Here is a 16,737-nt window from a genome sequence, read left to right as displayed (position 1 = left end):
GCAGTTATACCCTGCTGAGGGCATGCTGAATGTGATTTGACCAAAGCAGAGTATACACACAGACAGTGGAGATAGCGAGCATTTTGACTTGTTGCGTGGTGGCGATGTCTCGCAGATAATACTGTTAAGCTGCAAATAAGACAACCGTTATCTTTCATTCATGTTTATTTCACGCTCCATAGCGTAGTGGCCACAGCCTTCCTCCAGTCCAAAACCAGTGACGCGCAACAACAGTGCCCATTCACCTTTATCCAGATTACCGTAATGGCCGCAGTAGAAGTGAACTTAACAATCTCACTCTCTTTTTTTAAACAAATAATACAAGATCAGATCTCACTCTCTTTTTTTTAAACAAATAATACAAGATCTCACTCTTTTTTTTTTAACAAATAATACACTGCAAGGATATTTCAAGAAAACAAAATACACCCAAGATCTCACTCTTTTTTTTTAAACAAATAATACACTGCAAGGATATTTCAAGAAAACCAAAAAAATAAACTCAGTCATCATAACCAGTTATTCAGTCATCTAGCTTCCACTGTCCATTCTTCAGTGCTTTAAGCAGCACAAGGGAAGATGCTCCCTTTTTGGTCAGACAGTTTGCCAGCTGGTCCTTCGTAGTAGACCACAGAATCCGTTGGATCCTTTTGTCCTGGATAAGTTCTTTGATTCCACTTATTTCCAGTGTCAGTCGTTTCTCAGTCACTGACTTGGTAGCCTCCACAAGGGAGAAGTTGTCTGTAACACACATCACAGGTAGGGTGCGCTGTTTGACCATACCTGTAGTAAGTTCAGAGTAGAGAGAGGACAAAAATATGGCATTATCAATACCATCAGCCAGGGCTAGTGTCTCTCCTGCCAGCGTGCTCCGAACCACTCTTCTGATCCTTTTTGATTTCCAGCAGATTGGAGAGAATCGTCCTTTCTCACCCATCAGAACGATGAGATGCCCTCCTTGTGTTCCCCCATCTGGGAGGTTTCCCATGGATGCGTCGCTGAAAACAACAAGCTTCAAAGAGTCCTCCTTTCCTAAGTTGTGAAACTTCAGGGTGACATGTTCTGATTGCAGTTTTCGTACTACCTTATTTGCTTCATGCATAGTTTGCACAGTAGCATGTTTTAGATTGGTTGCAAGGACACATGGATCGAACATGATATCTGGCCTACTCTGTCTAGCCACCCACAAGAGTTGTCCTATTTTTGACCTTAGGTTGTCAGTCTCACACTCTGTGAGAAGAGCATCACGGTGCAACGCTCTTGATGGGTCTATGAGAATGGGCTGAAGGTTCTTTATGTAGATCTCCTGTTGCACAAGCACTTCTCCACCTATTGTGGAGAGTTCCATCCCCACATAGCGAAAGTTGTCTTGTTCCTCACGTCCCACCTGGAAAACTGTTTTGAGGTGGGGAATGGTCGCCGTGGCAAATGTGTGTGAGCCACCCCAGATGAAATCATCCACATGACAGGCAAGAACACCAGTCACAATACAGTTTTCATCAAGCCAGTAGAATACAGCAGGATCAACTTGTGACATAGTGGCCCCTGTTTTGATCATCGTTGCTTTTACTCTGTTGTACCAGTAGAGAGAGGCATCAGCAAGTCCATAGACACACTTCTTCAGCTTCCACAGTGTCCCCTCACTTTTAGCCTCAGGAGGAGGGCGGATGTGTATATCCCGAGACAGCTCCATTCCTTGAAGAAAAGCTGACTTTATGTCCATAGAGTTCAATGTCCATTTTTTCTGACACAGAACTGATATGAGTAATCTAAGGGACTCTGATGAGCATGTAGGCGAGTCCTTCTGTAGATCTTGAGTGTTAAATTCTTCAAAACCCCTAGCCACTAGCCGTGCTTCTGGGGTTTCTTTAAGCGTACACACCCATCTCGTTGACACCTGTCTTTGACCCACATTTTTCACCTCCTCAAACACCTCATTTTTCCTCCAGTTACTGATTTCATCTTGTTTAGCCTTATCAAATGGTACACCCTCTGTTACTAATACATCATTTTCCTGCATATCAGAGCATAGTTCTACACCATCTAGTTCTACACCATCTAGTGGCTTAACCTGAAAATTGTCTACTTTAGTAAGATCAACTGACCCCATAGTACCGGTGATGTCAAAAGGTTCTAAGTACTGTAGGTTGTACCAGTTGCTGTTTTTTCCTGTAGCCTTTCCTGCTCGTCCCATCACTTTAGCTGTGTGAGAAACACCTGTTACATTATCCACAAAGCTGATTGTCTGACCGGCTTTTACCTTTATACCGGTTTTCACCTCTATGCCGGTCTGGTGATAATCGTCTTGATTGATCCCATTAGGGTTATCTATATCCTGGTTTGCTACACCTGCTGCGTCATTATTCATGTCACCATCAGTAACGGGCATGTCCTCACTGTTACTATTCATATCATTGTCAGTAACAGGCACATTATTATCACTAACAGATACATCGACATTGCCCACAGTATTACTTTCCCCAGGGTGCACTTTTCGCAGCCTAGATTGATGAACCCTGACATATGTCCCACCATGACGTACAAAAATCACCACCCCATCTTGCCCTATCACAACCCCAGGGCCTTTCCATTCAACACAGTCTGTCCTTTTGTAGAACACTTTGTCTCCTGTTTCATACTTCTCATCTGTTGGACGAAGCTGTTTTCGAAGAGCTCGTCTGATTCTCTGAGCATTCTGCCTCCGTGAAAGCTTTCCTTGCTGCATGTAATGCTGTTATGTGCTTTCCCACCCATGCGCTCATTGTAGTTCCCTCCAAAGCAGGTGGCTGGTCAACAAACACAGAGGGAAGGTTCGGGTTCTGTCCAAACACCAGCTGATGTGGACTGTAGCCATGCACGTTCTGCATTGTGTTCTTTGCCATGAGTGCCCAATCAAGAGCCGTTTTCCAGTCAAGTCCTTTGTCAAGTTTTACCTTCAGTAGTATCTCTGTAAGGGATTGGTTGTGGCGTTCCAGCAAACCATTGCTCCATGGACTGTAGCCAGCAGTCGTCTTGATCTCGATGTTGAAGTTCTCCGCCATGTCTCTTATTTCCTCATTATTGAACTCTCCACCGTTGTCAGTGAAGAGACGCTCAGGTGGACCATGGACACTGATCCAGGAATGCACAAAATTGTTCACTATCACACTTGGCTTCTTTGAGGTCACGATGCTACCTGCACTAAAGCGAGTGAAGTGATCGATAATGTGTAGGTACCACACATTTGGTTCTAGCTCATGTAGATCAACTGCCACAGTCTCGTTGTACCTGGAGGCCATGGGCAGACCAACAGCAGGCTTGGGCTTAGCCTTGCTGTACTTGAGACATATCTCACATTTTCCTACTATTTCCCCTAGAATAGCAGTGCATTCATCATCCGTGTTTCCAGCATTTGTCAGCAGCTTCTTTAGCCTATCAACTGATGCATGTCCAAATTGCTTGTGAAGTTTAAGTAAAGCTTTGTGTTTTTCCACACTGGTCATATTATCTGTGATGGCCAGGACCACATTCTCATATGCTTCACTCGGGGACTCCTTATCCAGTATGTTCAGACAGTAGTGTCCAGATGAAGTCAACTCTAGAGCTACTGGTTTCTGAAACATTATAGCTGTATCGTTTTCCAGGTTCAACACAGCTCCTGCTCTCTTTAGCGAAGTTTTACTGAGCAGTAAAGGAATGTCAGATGAGACTACCTCTGTTTCAATATAACATTTTGTTTCTCCTATCTTGGCTGGTATCTTGACCTTTTTTGTAGAACGCACAACTCGCCCATCCCCAAACTTAAAAGGTTTGCTACTCTCTGTGCTAACCAACCTTTTGACTTGTTTCTCATTTAGTCCCCCAACATAGTTATCCAGCCATTTTTCACCACATACAGTCCGTGTACATGCCGTATCAATGACGGCCGTTCCCAGAGCCTCAACCATGAATATTGCTGCATCTGATTCCTTAGAAATAAGTGTTATATTACACTCATCTGGCTCTTCATTTTCTTCCGTCACTTTTACATATTCTTTCTTGTTTGGGCAATCTTTCACCCAGTGGAATGTGCTCTGACAAATCCCACACTTCGTTCGTCTTCCAAATTTATCAAGCGGATTTGTGCCTGCAAATGGTCCTCTAACTTGTCCACTTTGAGATCGCGGCTGCTCCCGCCTCTGCTGCTCTCGTCTCTGATCTGTGTAAAAAGCTGCATCTTGCAGTAATGCCTCCTGCCCTTTTCTCCGTTTTTTCTCCAAATATACGTTTCAGTCCTGACTTCATATCAACAAAGGTGTGCTTACCACAGGCAGTCAATGCCAGCTGTTTGTCTTTGATGTCGAGGCCCGCTGTATCCAGTAGTTTGAATGCCAAAACAGCATCAGGTAGAACCATATCGAATTTCTTGATCCGGTTGTACTTCTGTTCAAAATCAACAATATTGTCCACCATAGAGACGCCGTCTCCTCGCGAAATCTGATCAAACTCCGAATAGGCTTCGTAAGCCCGGTCCTTCTCTTCTCTCAAAAACACCCTGTCAAGTTCCCGAATCAAAGTTGCCATTCCATCATCCTCATTTAGATCATCGACAGGTATTTCCAACGCAGTATCCCTCGCCCTACCCGTCAACGATAGAGCAACAGCCAGCGCTTGTTTCTTCTTGGCTAAATCCGTCACCCGACTCCACATCTCAACTTCATTCTTCCACTTCTCAAAAGACGTCTTTTCGTCCAGTCCAGGCGGCTGCCTGTAGTTAGTAACGTTAGAGGCCGACATCCTCTGCTACCATGTTAAGCTGCAAATAAGACAACCGTTATCTTTCATTCATGTTTATTTCACGCTCCATAGCGTAGTGGCCACAGCCTTCCTCCAGTCCAAAACCAGTGACGCGCAACAGTGCCCATTCACCTTTATCCAGATTACCGTAATGGCCGCAGTAGAAGTGAACTTAACAAATACAACTACAAGTATAATTATATAATATATTTAAAAAAAAATTATATAAAATATTTAATTTAGTTTAATTTTTTTAATCAAAAACGATCGATATCGGCTTCCGTAGGGAGAGGCACACGAGATGGCTGCTTGAAGTTGTAGCTCCCGACGGTCGATTGAGATAACCTCTCCAAATTCAAAAGAAAAGCTCAAACAATAATGAAATACTCGGAAATAAGTGAGAGGACATAAACTATGAGTCGAAGGAGTCGAAGGAATTGTAAAAAACAGGAGAAAGACGACGAAAACGGCGAGATGGACAAAGTAAGATCAACTAACATGGGTGAAGATGGCGGCGGTGAAAACACGACTGAAACAATTCAAGAGGGACTTGCCAACATTAGCAGAGAGATACGCGACCTTAAGACAGAACTGAAGAACGACTTGAAAACGACACAAGAAGAATTAAAGACAGAACTGATGACAGAACTCAAAGATTTTAAAAAGGAAATTAATCAAGAACTGAGAGCTAACGCACTACAGGCCAAAGCACAAAGCACCAGAATACACGAGGCAGAGGCGCGCATCGGAGAAACAGAAACATGGAATATGACAGTCAAGGAAACACTCCTCATGTCTTTGGAACAGCAGAGAGCCATGCAAGAAGCGCTAACGGACATGGAAGGGAGGTCCAGAAGAACAAATATGCGCATCTATAACGTACCGGAGGGAACGGAGAAAGACTGCCCTCTCCCGGAGTTTATTGATAAGCTGCTAAGAGCTGAGCTCTCACTACCGACAGATACCGACCTGCAGATCCAGCGGGCCCACAGAGCATTGGCTCAAAAGCCAGGACCCGATGCACCACCTAGGTCGATTATAATAAACTTCCTCCAATTCACTACCAAAGAGATGGTCATCAGTAAAGCCTGGCAGAAGAAGATCGAGATCGAGGGCAAACGCTTGTCGTTTGACCATGACTACGCAACGGCGGTGATGCAGAGGAGAAGAGAATATGGTGGCATCAAAAGGGCACTGAAAATAAACGGGATTCGGTTCCAGACACCCCTCGCTAAGATCCGAATCCACTGGGACTCCGGCACACGTACATATGACAGCGCCGAGGAAGCCGCACAGGATCTGAAGAAGAGAGGAGTCGCTGTGGAGGAGCCAGCCCCCCGCGCTGCTAGAACAGACCAGGACGAGCGACTACAGCGAGGACAACCGTGGCAGCGCGCTGGAAGGAAGGAGAGACACCCGGGAGACGCGAGCGAGAGGGAGAGAGGAATAGCCCAATGAGCAAAGAACAGACTGCAGGACTTTCAATGTACCACCAGCAAATAAATCTCAGGGTGAGAAATACATAGCATAATAAGACTGGTGAGTTAAGACAACGTGACGTGAGTGAACTGCCCGAATATGTCGCGGACTATGGGCTGTATTGTGTTGTTTTGACTCGCTTAACGCTAGACGTTCCGAGTTTTTGTTGAATCTAATGTGGACTAGCTGTAAGCTATTCACGTGAACGCTGAATAGCCCCTTGACCCAAATGACTGGATGACTATTAGTCTCCCTTTTTTATAGTTTAACAGACTCCACTTGATTATTGAAAGACCGACGAGAGTCACTCAGGCACGCTGTAGGTAGACTAGACACTTTCTCTTTTATTTTATAGCTCTTTTTTTTTCGCGGGGGCCTGCACTTGAGTGGAGTCTATCCCCCCACCCCCAACGGGACCTAAGCCATGGGATGGCCAGCGAACGTCTGTTTTTGGAAGCCAAGTATTGTTTTTGTTAATGTTACACCTGTTCTCTATGTGTATATGTCTAACTGTTCATGTTTAGTAATGTGTGAATTCCGGGTTGACAGTGTCAGGTTTAAGTTGTTAAAGCACAGATGAGTAGAAACTTTAAGGTGGTATCTATAAATGTAAATGGTCTGGTTAACCCAGTTAAACGGAGCAAAGTCATAACCAAATTGAAACGTGAAAAAGCTCAAATTATCTTTTTGCAAGAAACTCATCTCTCTCAGATGGAGCACAAGAAACTCAAGAAATATGGATATAGGAATACGTTCTATAGCTCGTTTAGATCGGGTCATAAACGAGGTGTTTCTATACTAATTCCTAACTCATTAAATTTTGAACTTATGACAGAAACTAATGATAAGGAAGGACGCTATGTCATGATAAAATGCAAATTAGAGGGCAACTTGGTTACGCTGCTGAATGTATATGCCCCACCGGGGAGCAACAAAGGTTTCTATAAATTCATATTTGGTCTGATAGCAGCGGAGTCTGAGGGGATACTAATCTGTGGGGGAGATTTTAATACTATTCTTAGTCGTGAGCTGGACACTACAAGCCATAGGGTGAACAGGACTCCACAGACAAAAATAATGAATGCTTCACTCACAGACTTAGGAATGTTTGATGTATGGCGAGATCTCCACCCAACTGAGAGAGACTACACCCACTATTCTGTTCCTCACTCTGTTTATTCAAGAATTGACTATCTTTTTATGTTTAGAGGTGATAGACATAGGATAATGGATTGTACTTTGGGAACTACTGACATATCAGACCACTCTGCAGTCTATATGACTTTACACTTGGATAGTAGGCCAAGGAACACACTATGGAGGCTTAACACAGGAATATTGAACAACAAAACAATTGTTGAAAGTATTAGGACCGAATTAAAAACATATATAGAGATTAATGACAATGGTGAGGTTAATCCAGTGATTGTTTGGGATGCCGCAAAAGCTGTGCTAAGGGGGAAAATGATTGCCATCACAGCAACACTGAAGAAGACGAAAGAACGCAAATATCAGGATCTAACCCAGAAATTGACATCTATAGAGCAACAGCATAAAAATACTCCAACTAGTCAGCTGCTACAGCAAATTAGGGAAACAAGAAAATTGATTGACGAAGTCTATAAAGATGACATTGAGAAAAAATCTAGATTTTTACGTCAAACATATTATGAATCAGGCCCAAATGCTACTAGATTATTGGCCAGAAGGTTGCGAAAGCAACAGACACAAAATACAATTAATAAGATTAAAGATCCCTTAACTGGAGTAGTGTCCAGTAATTTGGGAGATATAGAGAAGGCCTTTGAATCATACTACAAAAACCTATATACACAACCAGCACAAATAGATAGTGAAGCCACTATTGCATTCCTGAGATCTCTTGACCTGCCCTCAATTGGCAAAATGCAGAACAAAATTATGACTGCAGAAATCACTATAGAGGAGTTAGACAGGACAATATCTAATCTTAAAACTAACAAATCGCCAGGTAGTGACGGCCTTCCAGCAGAATGGTACAAAGCTTTTCGCCAGGAGATCATGCCATTGCTGGTGGCCTCATTTAACTACACTCTTAGAGATAAGATAAGATAAGATTAAAGATAAGGAATTATGTAGTTCGTTTAGACCAATATCGATCCTTAATTTGGATTATAAGCTGTACGCCTCCATTATCACAAAAAGATTAGAACAGTTTTTGCCAGACCTAATAAGCACGGACCAAACTGGATTTATATCTGGTCGCCAAACCCAGGATAACTTAAGACGAACACTACATATTATGAATCAGATTAAACAAACCAACATTTATTCGGCCTTATTAAGTCTGGACGCGGAAAAAGCGTTTGATTGTGTGAGCTGGGACTATTTATTCTTGGTACTAGAAAGGTTAGGATTCAAGGAAGATGCAATTAGGTGTTTTAAAACACTATATACAAGACCCACAGCGAGAATAAAAGTAAACGTCGGTTAACAAATCCGATCGCCCTAGAACGCGGTACACGCCAAGGTTGTCCATGTAGCCCCGCCCTGTTCGCGATTTTCATTGAACCGCTAGCCCAAGCAATTAGGGAAGACCCCAATATAACAGGTATTAATATAAAAGAAACAGAGCATAAGATAGCATTATACGCGGATGATGTCTTAATTTACTTAAAAAAACCCAGTCTGAGCCTCCCTAGACTAATGGACCTTATTGAAACCTATGGTCAACATTCGGGATACAAACTAAATATAGGAAAAACACAGATACTTACATATAACTATACCCCCACAAGAGAAATAAAAGAAAACTACAATTTAAATTGGAACATGAAGTCCATAAAATATCTGGGAGTAAGGCTGACTAAGGACTTAACAAAATTGTATGAAGCAAATTACCAGCCCCTAAACACACAAATTAAAAAAGATATAGAAATATGGTCATTAGCCCCCCTGGATTTCACCTCCAGAATAGACTCAGTAAAAATGAACGTAGTCCCTAGACTACTATATCTTTTCCAGTCCTTGCCGGTGGAAATCCCTGCTAAACAGTTTAACGAGTGGGACAGGATGATTTCTAGATTCATATGGAGCGGGGAAAAAACCGAGAATTAGGTTCCGGACACTCCAACTCCCTAAAGAGAAGGGAGGCATGTCCCTCCCAAATCTGAAGGAGTATTACTATGCAGCGCAAATAAGACCTTTGGTCTGTTGGTGTGAAAGGGACTACGAAGCGAAGTGGAAGGACATTGAAGTGAAATCACTTGATATACCACTCCAGACAGTAATTGGTGATAGACAGCAGGCCAAGACCCTATATAGAAACTTAAACCCATTTATTGTACACACCCTACAGACATGGTTCAAAATTGTGAAACAATTCAAGTTAGAAAAAAGGATTAAGATCTTGAGGTGGTTTGCCTTCGATTTAGGATTTAAACCAAGAATGTATGATCAAACATTTAAGGAATGGGCTCTCCGAGGTATTACCTCATTCAGCACAATGGTAGAGAATGGAGAACTTGTGAGCTTTCAAACCTTGAAAGATACATACGGTTTGGATAAACACAACTTCTTCAGATACCTACAACTACGCCAGTACTTTCTAAAAGAGGTAAAGGTGTCTGAGCCCAATACCCCAATAGACAGTGTTATTCAGATATTCATTCAGGCATACAGGGACAAGATGAGTAAAACTGTGTCAAAATTGTATAATAGCTTTGTTCAGGCCAGAACTGACTCCACAACTTACATTAAAGGGGTTATGCACTGCTATTCCTAGCACTATTTGGGCAACTTTACACACTTCCTGTGAGTCTATGTAACACATCTGTAATTTTTATTCCAAAAATAATCATTGTTTTATATTTCTAATCTTGTACTCAAAACCAGCATTTTTCAGCCTCATGAAAGCAGGCTATTATTGGCTTGGCTCCACCCATTCTGGCAGAATGCTTTGAGTGACAGCCACCCACCAAATAGCTCCGCCCATCTCCCCGTCAGAGATTAGGTTTCAGGTTACATACAAATATGGTATGTCATAAATATAGAGATGTAGCAGTACTGTCTATCTATATATATATAATATGTTACCATGAATTGAAATTGGGGGACCCTGATGTAAACAAGACGAAAGTCTTTCTCTGGTCTCCATCATAGCAGTACTGAGCAGTACTGTAGCAATACAAATATGGTAGGTCATAAATATAGAGATGTAGCAGTACTGTCTATCTATATATATGTTACCACTATTTGTAAAAGCCACAACCACGTTACCATATTTGTAATAATGTAAATCATTGTGTCGTTGTACATATTGTGTATACACCGTTAGAAGCTAACATAGCTTAGCTTGGTAGCTATTGTGCTAACAACATATCCCGACGTCCGGCTCGCTGGCCGGCATGCACGCCCGACACAAAATGGTTCTCTCCTCTCTGTACACCCCCGTCCCCACGGGTACCCTGCCGGGGAGCCCATGGACGCGACAACGGCGGCAGCCGTAGGGTGCTCGAGCCCGCCGTAACGCTAGTGGTACACAATAGCTATGAGCTAACTAACGCTACGGCCGCCGCTGTTGTCGCGTCCACAAGCTCCCCGGCAGGACACCCGCGAGAACGGGGGCACACAAGGAGGAGAGAACCACCCCAAATCGAGCACTCATGCCGGCCGACAAGCCGGACACCGCGGTTGTTGTTAGCACAATAGTAGCCCACTGTGATGCACCGAGTGGGCCACCATTGATCAACATGCAGCGATGTGTAGCTTGCATGATGCGTGTGCAGTGCTTTGCCACACAGGTCTGAGAAGAGGACCTGCACATGATAGCAACCGGGAGCGTCGCGGAGCATTCAGCCTGCTGGCTACCTAGATCCACTTCAACCAGCCGAGCGTCGGGAGCTCCAGCAGCTTGTCGATGTGCTAATAGCCTGGAGCCAGCTACCGTTACCTTGCAGAGGCTATTAGCACACCGACAAGCTGTGTAGCCAGCAGGCTGAATGCTCCGCGACGCTGGTTGAAGTGGATCTAGGTAGCCAGCAGGCTGAATGCTCAACGACGCTCCCGGTTGCTAACGCCGGCCCCGGCTGGTGCTAAATAGCTAGCGATCGCTCCCGAGTCCCGAGAGCTAACGCCGGTCTGTCTGTCGAAGACCGAGGGAACCGCATCAGGCTTCAGCTGATTAGTGATCTTCTGGACAAACCTTCCACCCTGCAGGTAGCAAGAATGGAGGCGGGCATTACTAAAACCACAGAGCCAATCACATCACAGTGCGCTATAAACAGCGCCCTGTGACGTGCACCAGGTCGTCAAATCAACATGACCTGATTTACTAGAGGCAAAGAGGGGATGGGCTGTAGCTGAGGAATTCGCCAATATAGTATTTAGGCCCAAAAACACATTGATACGAACTCCTATTACTATAATACAATGCTAGAGACTGAAAAATGACATTTATAATGCATAGCACCTTTAAGACAAATTGGGAAAAGGAATCAAACATTGAAATAACCGAAGACGAATGGGAGAACATGTGCAGAACTCAATGTAGCTCGACTAATTCAAAAACATGGAGAGAATTCTGCTGGAAAAACTTGACTAGATTCTTCATAACTCCCAAAATCAAATCCCGACAAGTAGGCATAGAGCAACCATGTTGGAGACAGTGTGGCCAGAGGGAGGCGAACCACTCTCATATCTTTTGGAATTGTCCAGGAATTCAACGTTATTGGCAAGATGTTCACTCCACCATGCAGGTTATATTGAATTTTAAGATACCGGAGACCTTCTCCTATTTATACCTGGGTAACTTACCTGAGGAATTGGTAGGAGGAGACAGATATTTGATGAAAATATTTTTAGCAGCAAGTAAGAAAGCGATCACGCGTCTCTGGTATCAACAAGAACCTCCAACAAAAGAAAAATGGTTGGCCATTATAGGCGAAATATACACAATGGAAAGACTTACTTTTACTCTCAGATTACAGGAAGAGAAAGGTTTGAAGTACTGGGAAAAGTGGGACTTTTATATGGTAATGACGACAACCAGTGGATGATGTATAGTTGTAAAGAATATTCGCCATACCTATAGGGAAAGTAAGAGAATTGAGAACTCAGCATGTGAAAAGTATATTTTTGTAAAGTGACACTAATAATGCAGCCCGGGATTGTGTTTTTGTTATGTCTTGTTGTTTGTGATTGTTTGCTTGTTGTGAAAAACAATAAAAAGAAAGTTATAAAAAAAAAAAAACGATCGATATCGGATCGGTATCGGCCGATATGGCTCAAGACGATCGGTGATCGGTATCGGTGGCAAAAAACGTGATCGGAGCATCCCTACTAGATACTGTACTGGTAATATTATTTATTTGTGTTAACTTCTGAATAAAACAACTTATTAAACACAAGTACATCTTATTGAACATTATTTTGATATTTCATTACCAATTATCATAGCAAAACAGCTTTTTCAAACAGTCTGTAATGCATTTTGGAAACGGGAGATGGGCTCATGAGAAACATAAGGAGGAAAGAAAAAGTAAGGACTTACTTCTGGTCATTATTTGGGTAGAACACACATATTTTGAATGCCTTCGGCAGGTTTATTTTTATTTTTTTTGAGCCATTTTAATCTAGATTAATCTAGATTAAATCCAGGATTGCAGATAGATTAAAAAAAATTATCTATGCCCACCTCTAATATATATATATATATATATATATATATATATATATATATATATATATATATATATATATATATATATAATATATATATTACACACACACATTTATATATATATATATATTACACACACACATATATATACACACACACGCAAGCACACACACACACACAAAGTGAAAACCACACAGGTACTAGTATTTAACCAACACATCAAATGTACATATTTCATCTGATGTTTTTTTTTAAATATGGTTTTTAAATGGTTGTCTGTTGAACTGGTCCAGGAACACTAACCTGAGAGTCTCCAGTCTACAGTGTGGAAGCCCCAGTCCAACAGAGAGCAGCTTCACTCCTGGATCCTGCAGGGTGTTGTTACTCAGGTCCAGCTCTCTCAGGCTGGAGGACATGGAGCTGAGAACTGATGATAACGCCCTACAGCATTTCACTGTGAGGCTGTTTCGTTTCAACCTGAAGAAGATTAATAGAACAGTAGAGAATATAATATAATATGGCTACAAATACTGAGATGGCGCGAGGTCAGTCGCCGTCGGTTTTGCTCCGCGAAGATTGTGCATACTTTTAGTTATGTTTATTTTTAATACCTTTTTTATGAAAACTACACTGGCGGGGACGTCATACGACCGCCAGTCACTTATGGACCTAAACTCCGGACTGAAAGAGGAGTTTAGCGATACTTTATGCCAAGATTGGCCATCGGAGATCAGGCGGGACCAGGCCCGGACTGGCCATCGGGAGCACCGGGAGTTTTCCCGGTGGCCTGGCCTGCACAGATTAAAAAAAAAAAATTATATAAAAAAAAAAAAAAAAAAAATTATTATTATTATTTTTTTTTTGCCAGGCCATTGTTTCTAGTTGTGGCGGCGGCGCAGCGCGATAGTTAGATAACCTAGGTGGGTGGGGAACAACCAGGATTTCACTGTCTGCGGCAGAGTTGGAGAACTATCTGACTCTCTCCCTCACGCGGATCACAATGGAGCCGTGCTGCCGCTTGTGATTGGTGGAGGCGGGACCAGGCGATACAACTGATTGACAGCGGAGGCGGCGAATGGAATGGCAGACGGCACTCAGATGCAGAATAACAGCCAGGCAATGAGCCAGGTTGATTGATTGATTGATTGATTGAAAACTTTATTAACAGATTGCAGAATGGGTACAGTACAGTACAGCTCAATGCATACAATTGTTAAGGGGATGCAGACCAGAGAAAGACTTTCGTCTTGTTTACATCAGGGTCCCCCATTTTTAATTCATCGTAACATATATGACATACAGATAGACAGTACTGCTACATCTATACATTTATGACATACCAGATTTGCAAATACAGTACTGTTTGTGATACGAAAAGAGTCCAGAAAAGAAGTATATACATTTGACGTAGAAACTGTACATTGGAAGAGGTTGGGTAGGTGGGGGGGGGGAGGGGGGTACTGTACATTGGAGGTGGTTGGGTGGGTGGGGGGAAGGTTGGGTAGGAGGGGTGGGTGGGGGACACTGTACAACTGTACAAGCAACACTGTACATTGGAATATTGACAAGACCATACTTGGTCATTTTTACTGTACATTGGAGGGGGTTGTGAGCAGTGTTGGGACTAACGCGTTACAAAGTAACGCGTTACAGAAACGAAGTTACTTTTTGCCGCAACTAGTACTCTAACGCATTACTTTTGAAATTCAGTAACGCTACTTACGTTACTGAATGGTTCGTCACTGCGTTATTTGCGTTATATACGGCGTAGATTGATAGCGAGCGGTAGTGATTATTATTATTATTATTATCCTCATCCCCACCCGCGTAGAATGATACGAGGCGAGTCTGGCCACTGGCCAATCAGAAATGCGCAAACCGCGGCTACGGAAAGAAATAGACCCTCTCTATTGTAAACAAAACAAACGCTCGCTATGAATCTACAGAAAAAGAACGCAGTAACAAACTAACAAACCATTTAGCAACTACTTGGAGAGATAATTAATATACAACATGGAAACGAGATAAAGAACATGTTCGAGGCGCTGCTGGAGTCAACTGGACTAACGTAACGTTACTACATCTCGACCACCGCAGACTTTGGTGAGTGCAATGACTGAAACTCAAGTTGATCAACGGATTTTGACTGTACGAAATCTGCCAGGGAATCTCATAATACTAATCAAACAATATAAATATAGTCCTTTCATGCACAATTGATATCATAACTATTCTAACGTTGCAATGCTTTGATTGATATCTTAAACAACGTTGCAACTTGCAAGATGGTGAATGAATGAATGAATGAATGAATGAAAACTTTATTTAACAGATTGCAGAATGGGTACAATACAGTACGGCTCAATACATACAATTGTTAAGGGGATGCAGACCTGAGAAAGACGTTTGTCTTGTTTCCATCAGGGTCCCCCATTTTCAATTCATATCATTTATGACATACATGACATTTATGGCATAGGGACATATAGGTATTTAGTACTGATACATTTGTGACATAAACGGTATTCAAATATACAGTACTGTTACCCCTAGCTTTGGGTAGGGCGTTCCACATTGTTGTGGCATAATTGCGAAACGTGTTTAGTCCCTTGTTTGAGCCGAATCTGGGTTTTACATGATTTGTTGAGCTTCCTCTGGTGTAGTGGTTGTGGTATTCACTGACCTTTGGGAAGTATTTTGACATGTACATGGGTACCCCGGTCGTATAGTGTATCTTGTAGACCAGGCCCATTGCAAGTTGCTGTACTCTGTCGTCTACTCTAAGCCATCCTAGGTTGTCAAAGTGGGCAGGGGTGAGGTGAGTTCTAGGAGTAAGGTCAAGCAGTAGTCTGACCAGTTTGTTTTGTGATGTTTGTAATTTTGTTTTAAGCGCCTTTGAGGTGCTTTGGTACCATGAGGTGCACGCATAGTCGTAGTACCCTTGAATTATAATGGTTATAATGAAACGCTCCGGCGACATCAAGGCTGTTCCTTCAACCGGCGCACTTCTTATTATATCGACTCGGGACAACATTTGTTTGTGTCAGATTTGTGTTTGTATCTAGACCACATTGCTTAGCAGAGTTCGGTGATGTGAATGGAAACTGTCAAGTTGATCAACCGATTTTGAGTAGGCTACTATCTGGGGCATGGGACTAGTTAACTAAATAGTTACTTTTCACAGTAACTCATTACTTTTGGGTGTAAGTAACTAGTACAGTAACGAAGTTACTTTGAAATGAAGTAACTAGTAAAGTAACTGAGTTACTATTTTTCAGTAACTAGCACAACACTGGTTGTGAGGGACTCGGGAGAGATACAGTAGAGCAAAAGTCAATTAACATTGATGTCAAGATGGACAGTGGAAGAAAAAGAAAGGGTGGAGGAAAGAGGGATAAAACAAAGAAAAAGAAAGGCCCTTACAGGAGAGAGTGGTTAACTGTATTATAATAGTAAATAGAAAAATATGTTGTGCTCTTGCTTTTTTCTTTTTGAAGGTGGAGAGAGTAGCATTGCTAGTGCCACAACAGTTTTATTTGAGGTCCATAACAGTACATTGTACTAAGCAATTGTTGGCTCATTAGTTTGTGATTCACATGCACTAAAATTCACCAGAATGCAGGAAATTAAGTCTTTGTAACAAAAAAATTCCTGGTGGGGGACCCCCAGACCCCCCGCTTAAAAAGTGGCCTGATTGGGGCTATATTTCGCGCTATATCGCCCGGTATGAACATCAACATCCACCAGATCAAACATCCGGATGCAGCCATGATAGTAGCCGGCGATTTCAATCAGGCGAAGAAAGTGATGCCAACCTTTTTTCAGCACATCGCTTGCTCCACCAG

General features: G+C 42.5%; 1 protein-coding gene across 1 annotated transcript in view; it reads right to left on the bottom strand.

Annotated features, from left to right (window-relative positions):
• LOC311233589 (NACHT, LRR and PYD domains-containing protein 3-like) overlaps positions 1–16,737 on the bottom strand; it is a gene marked incomplete at both ends in the record, with an annotated part of 264,968 nt that overhangs the window by 17,374 nt on the left and 230,857 nt on the right. The window contains one exon of the mRNA XM_084320556.1: positions 13,196–13,369. Within this exon, the coding sequence (XP_084176682.1) occupies positions 13,196–13,369 (174 nt within the window). The remainder of the gene's footprint in view (positions 1–13,195; positions 13,370–16,737) is intronic.

This window comes from Notolepis coatsorum (genome assembly GCF_963971535.1).
Source record: "Notolepis coatsorum genome assembly, chromosome: 8".
Lineage (NCBI taxonomy): Eukaryota > Metazoa > Chordata > Actinopteri > Aulopiformes > Paralepididae > Notolepis > Notolepis coatsorum.
Note: the sequence above shows the minus strand (reverse complement) of the source record. Positions and strands in the feature narration are given on the sequence as shown.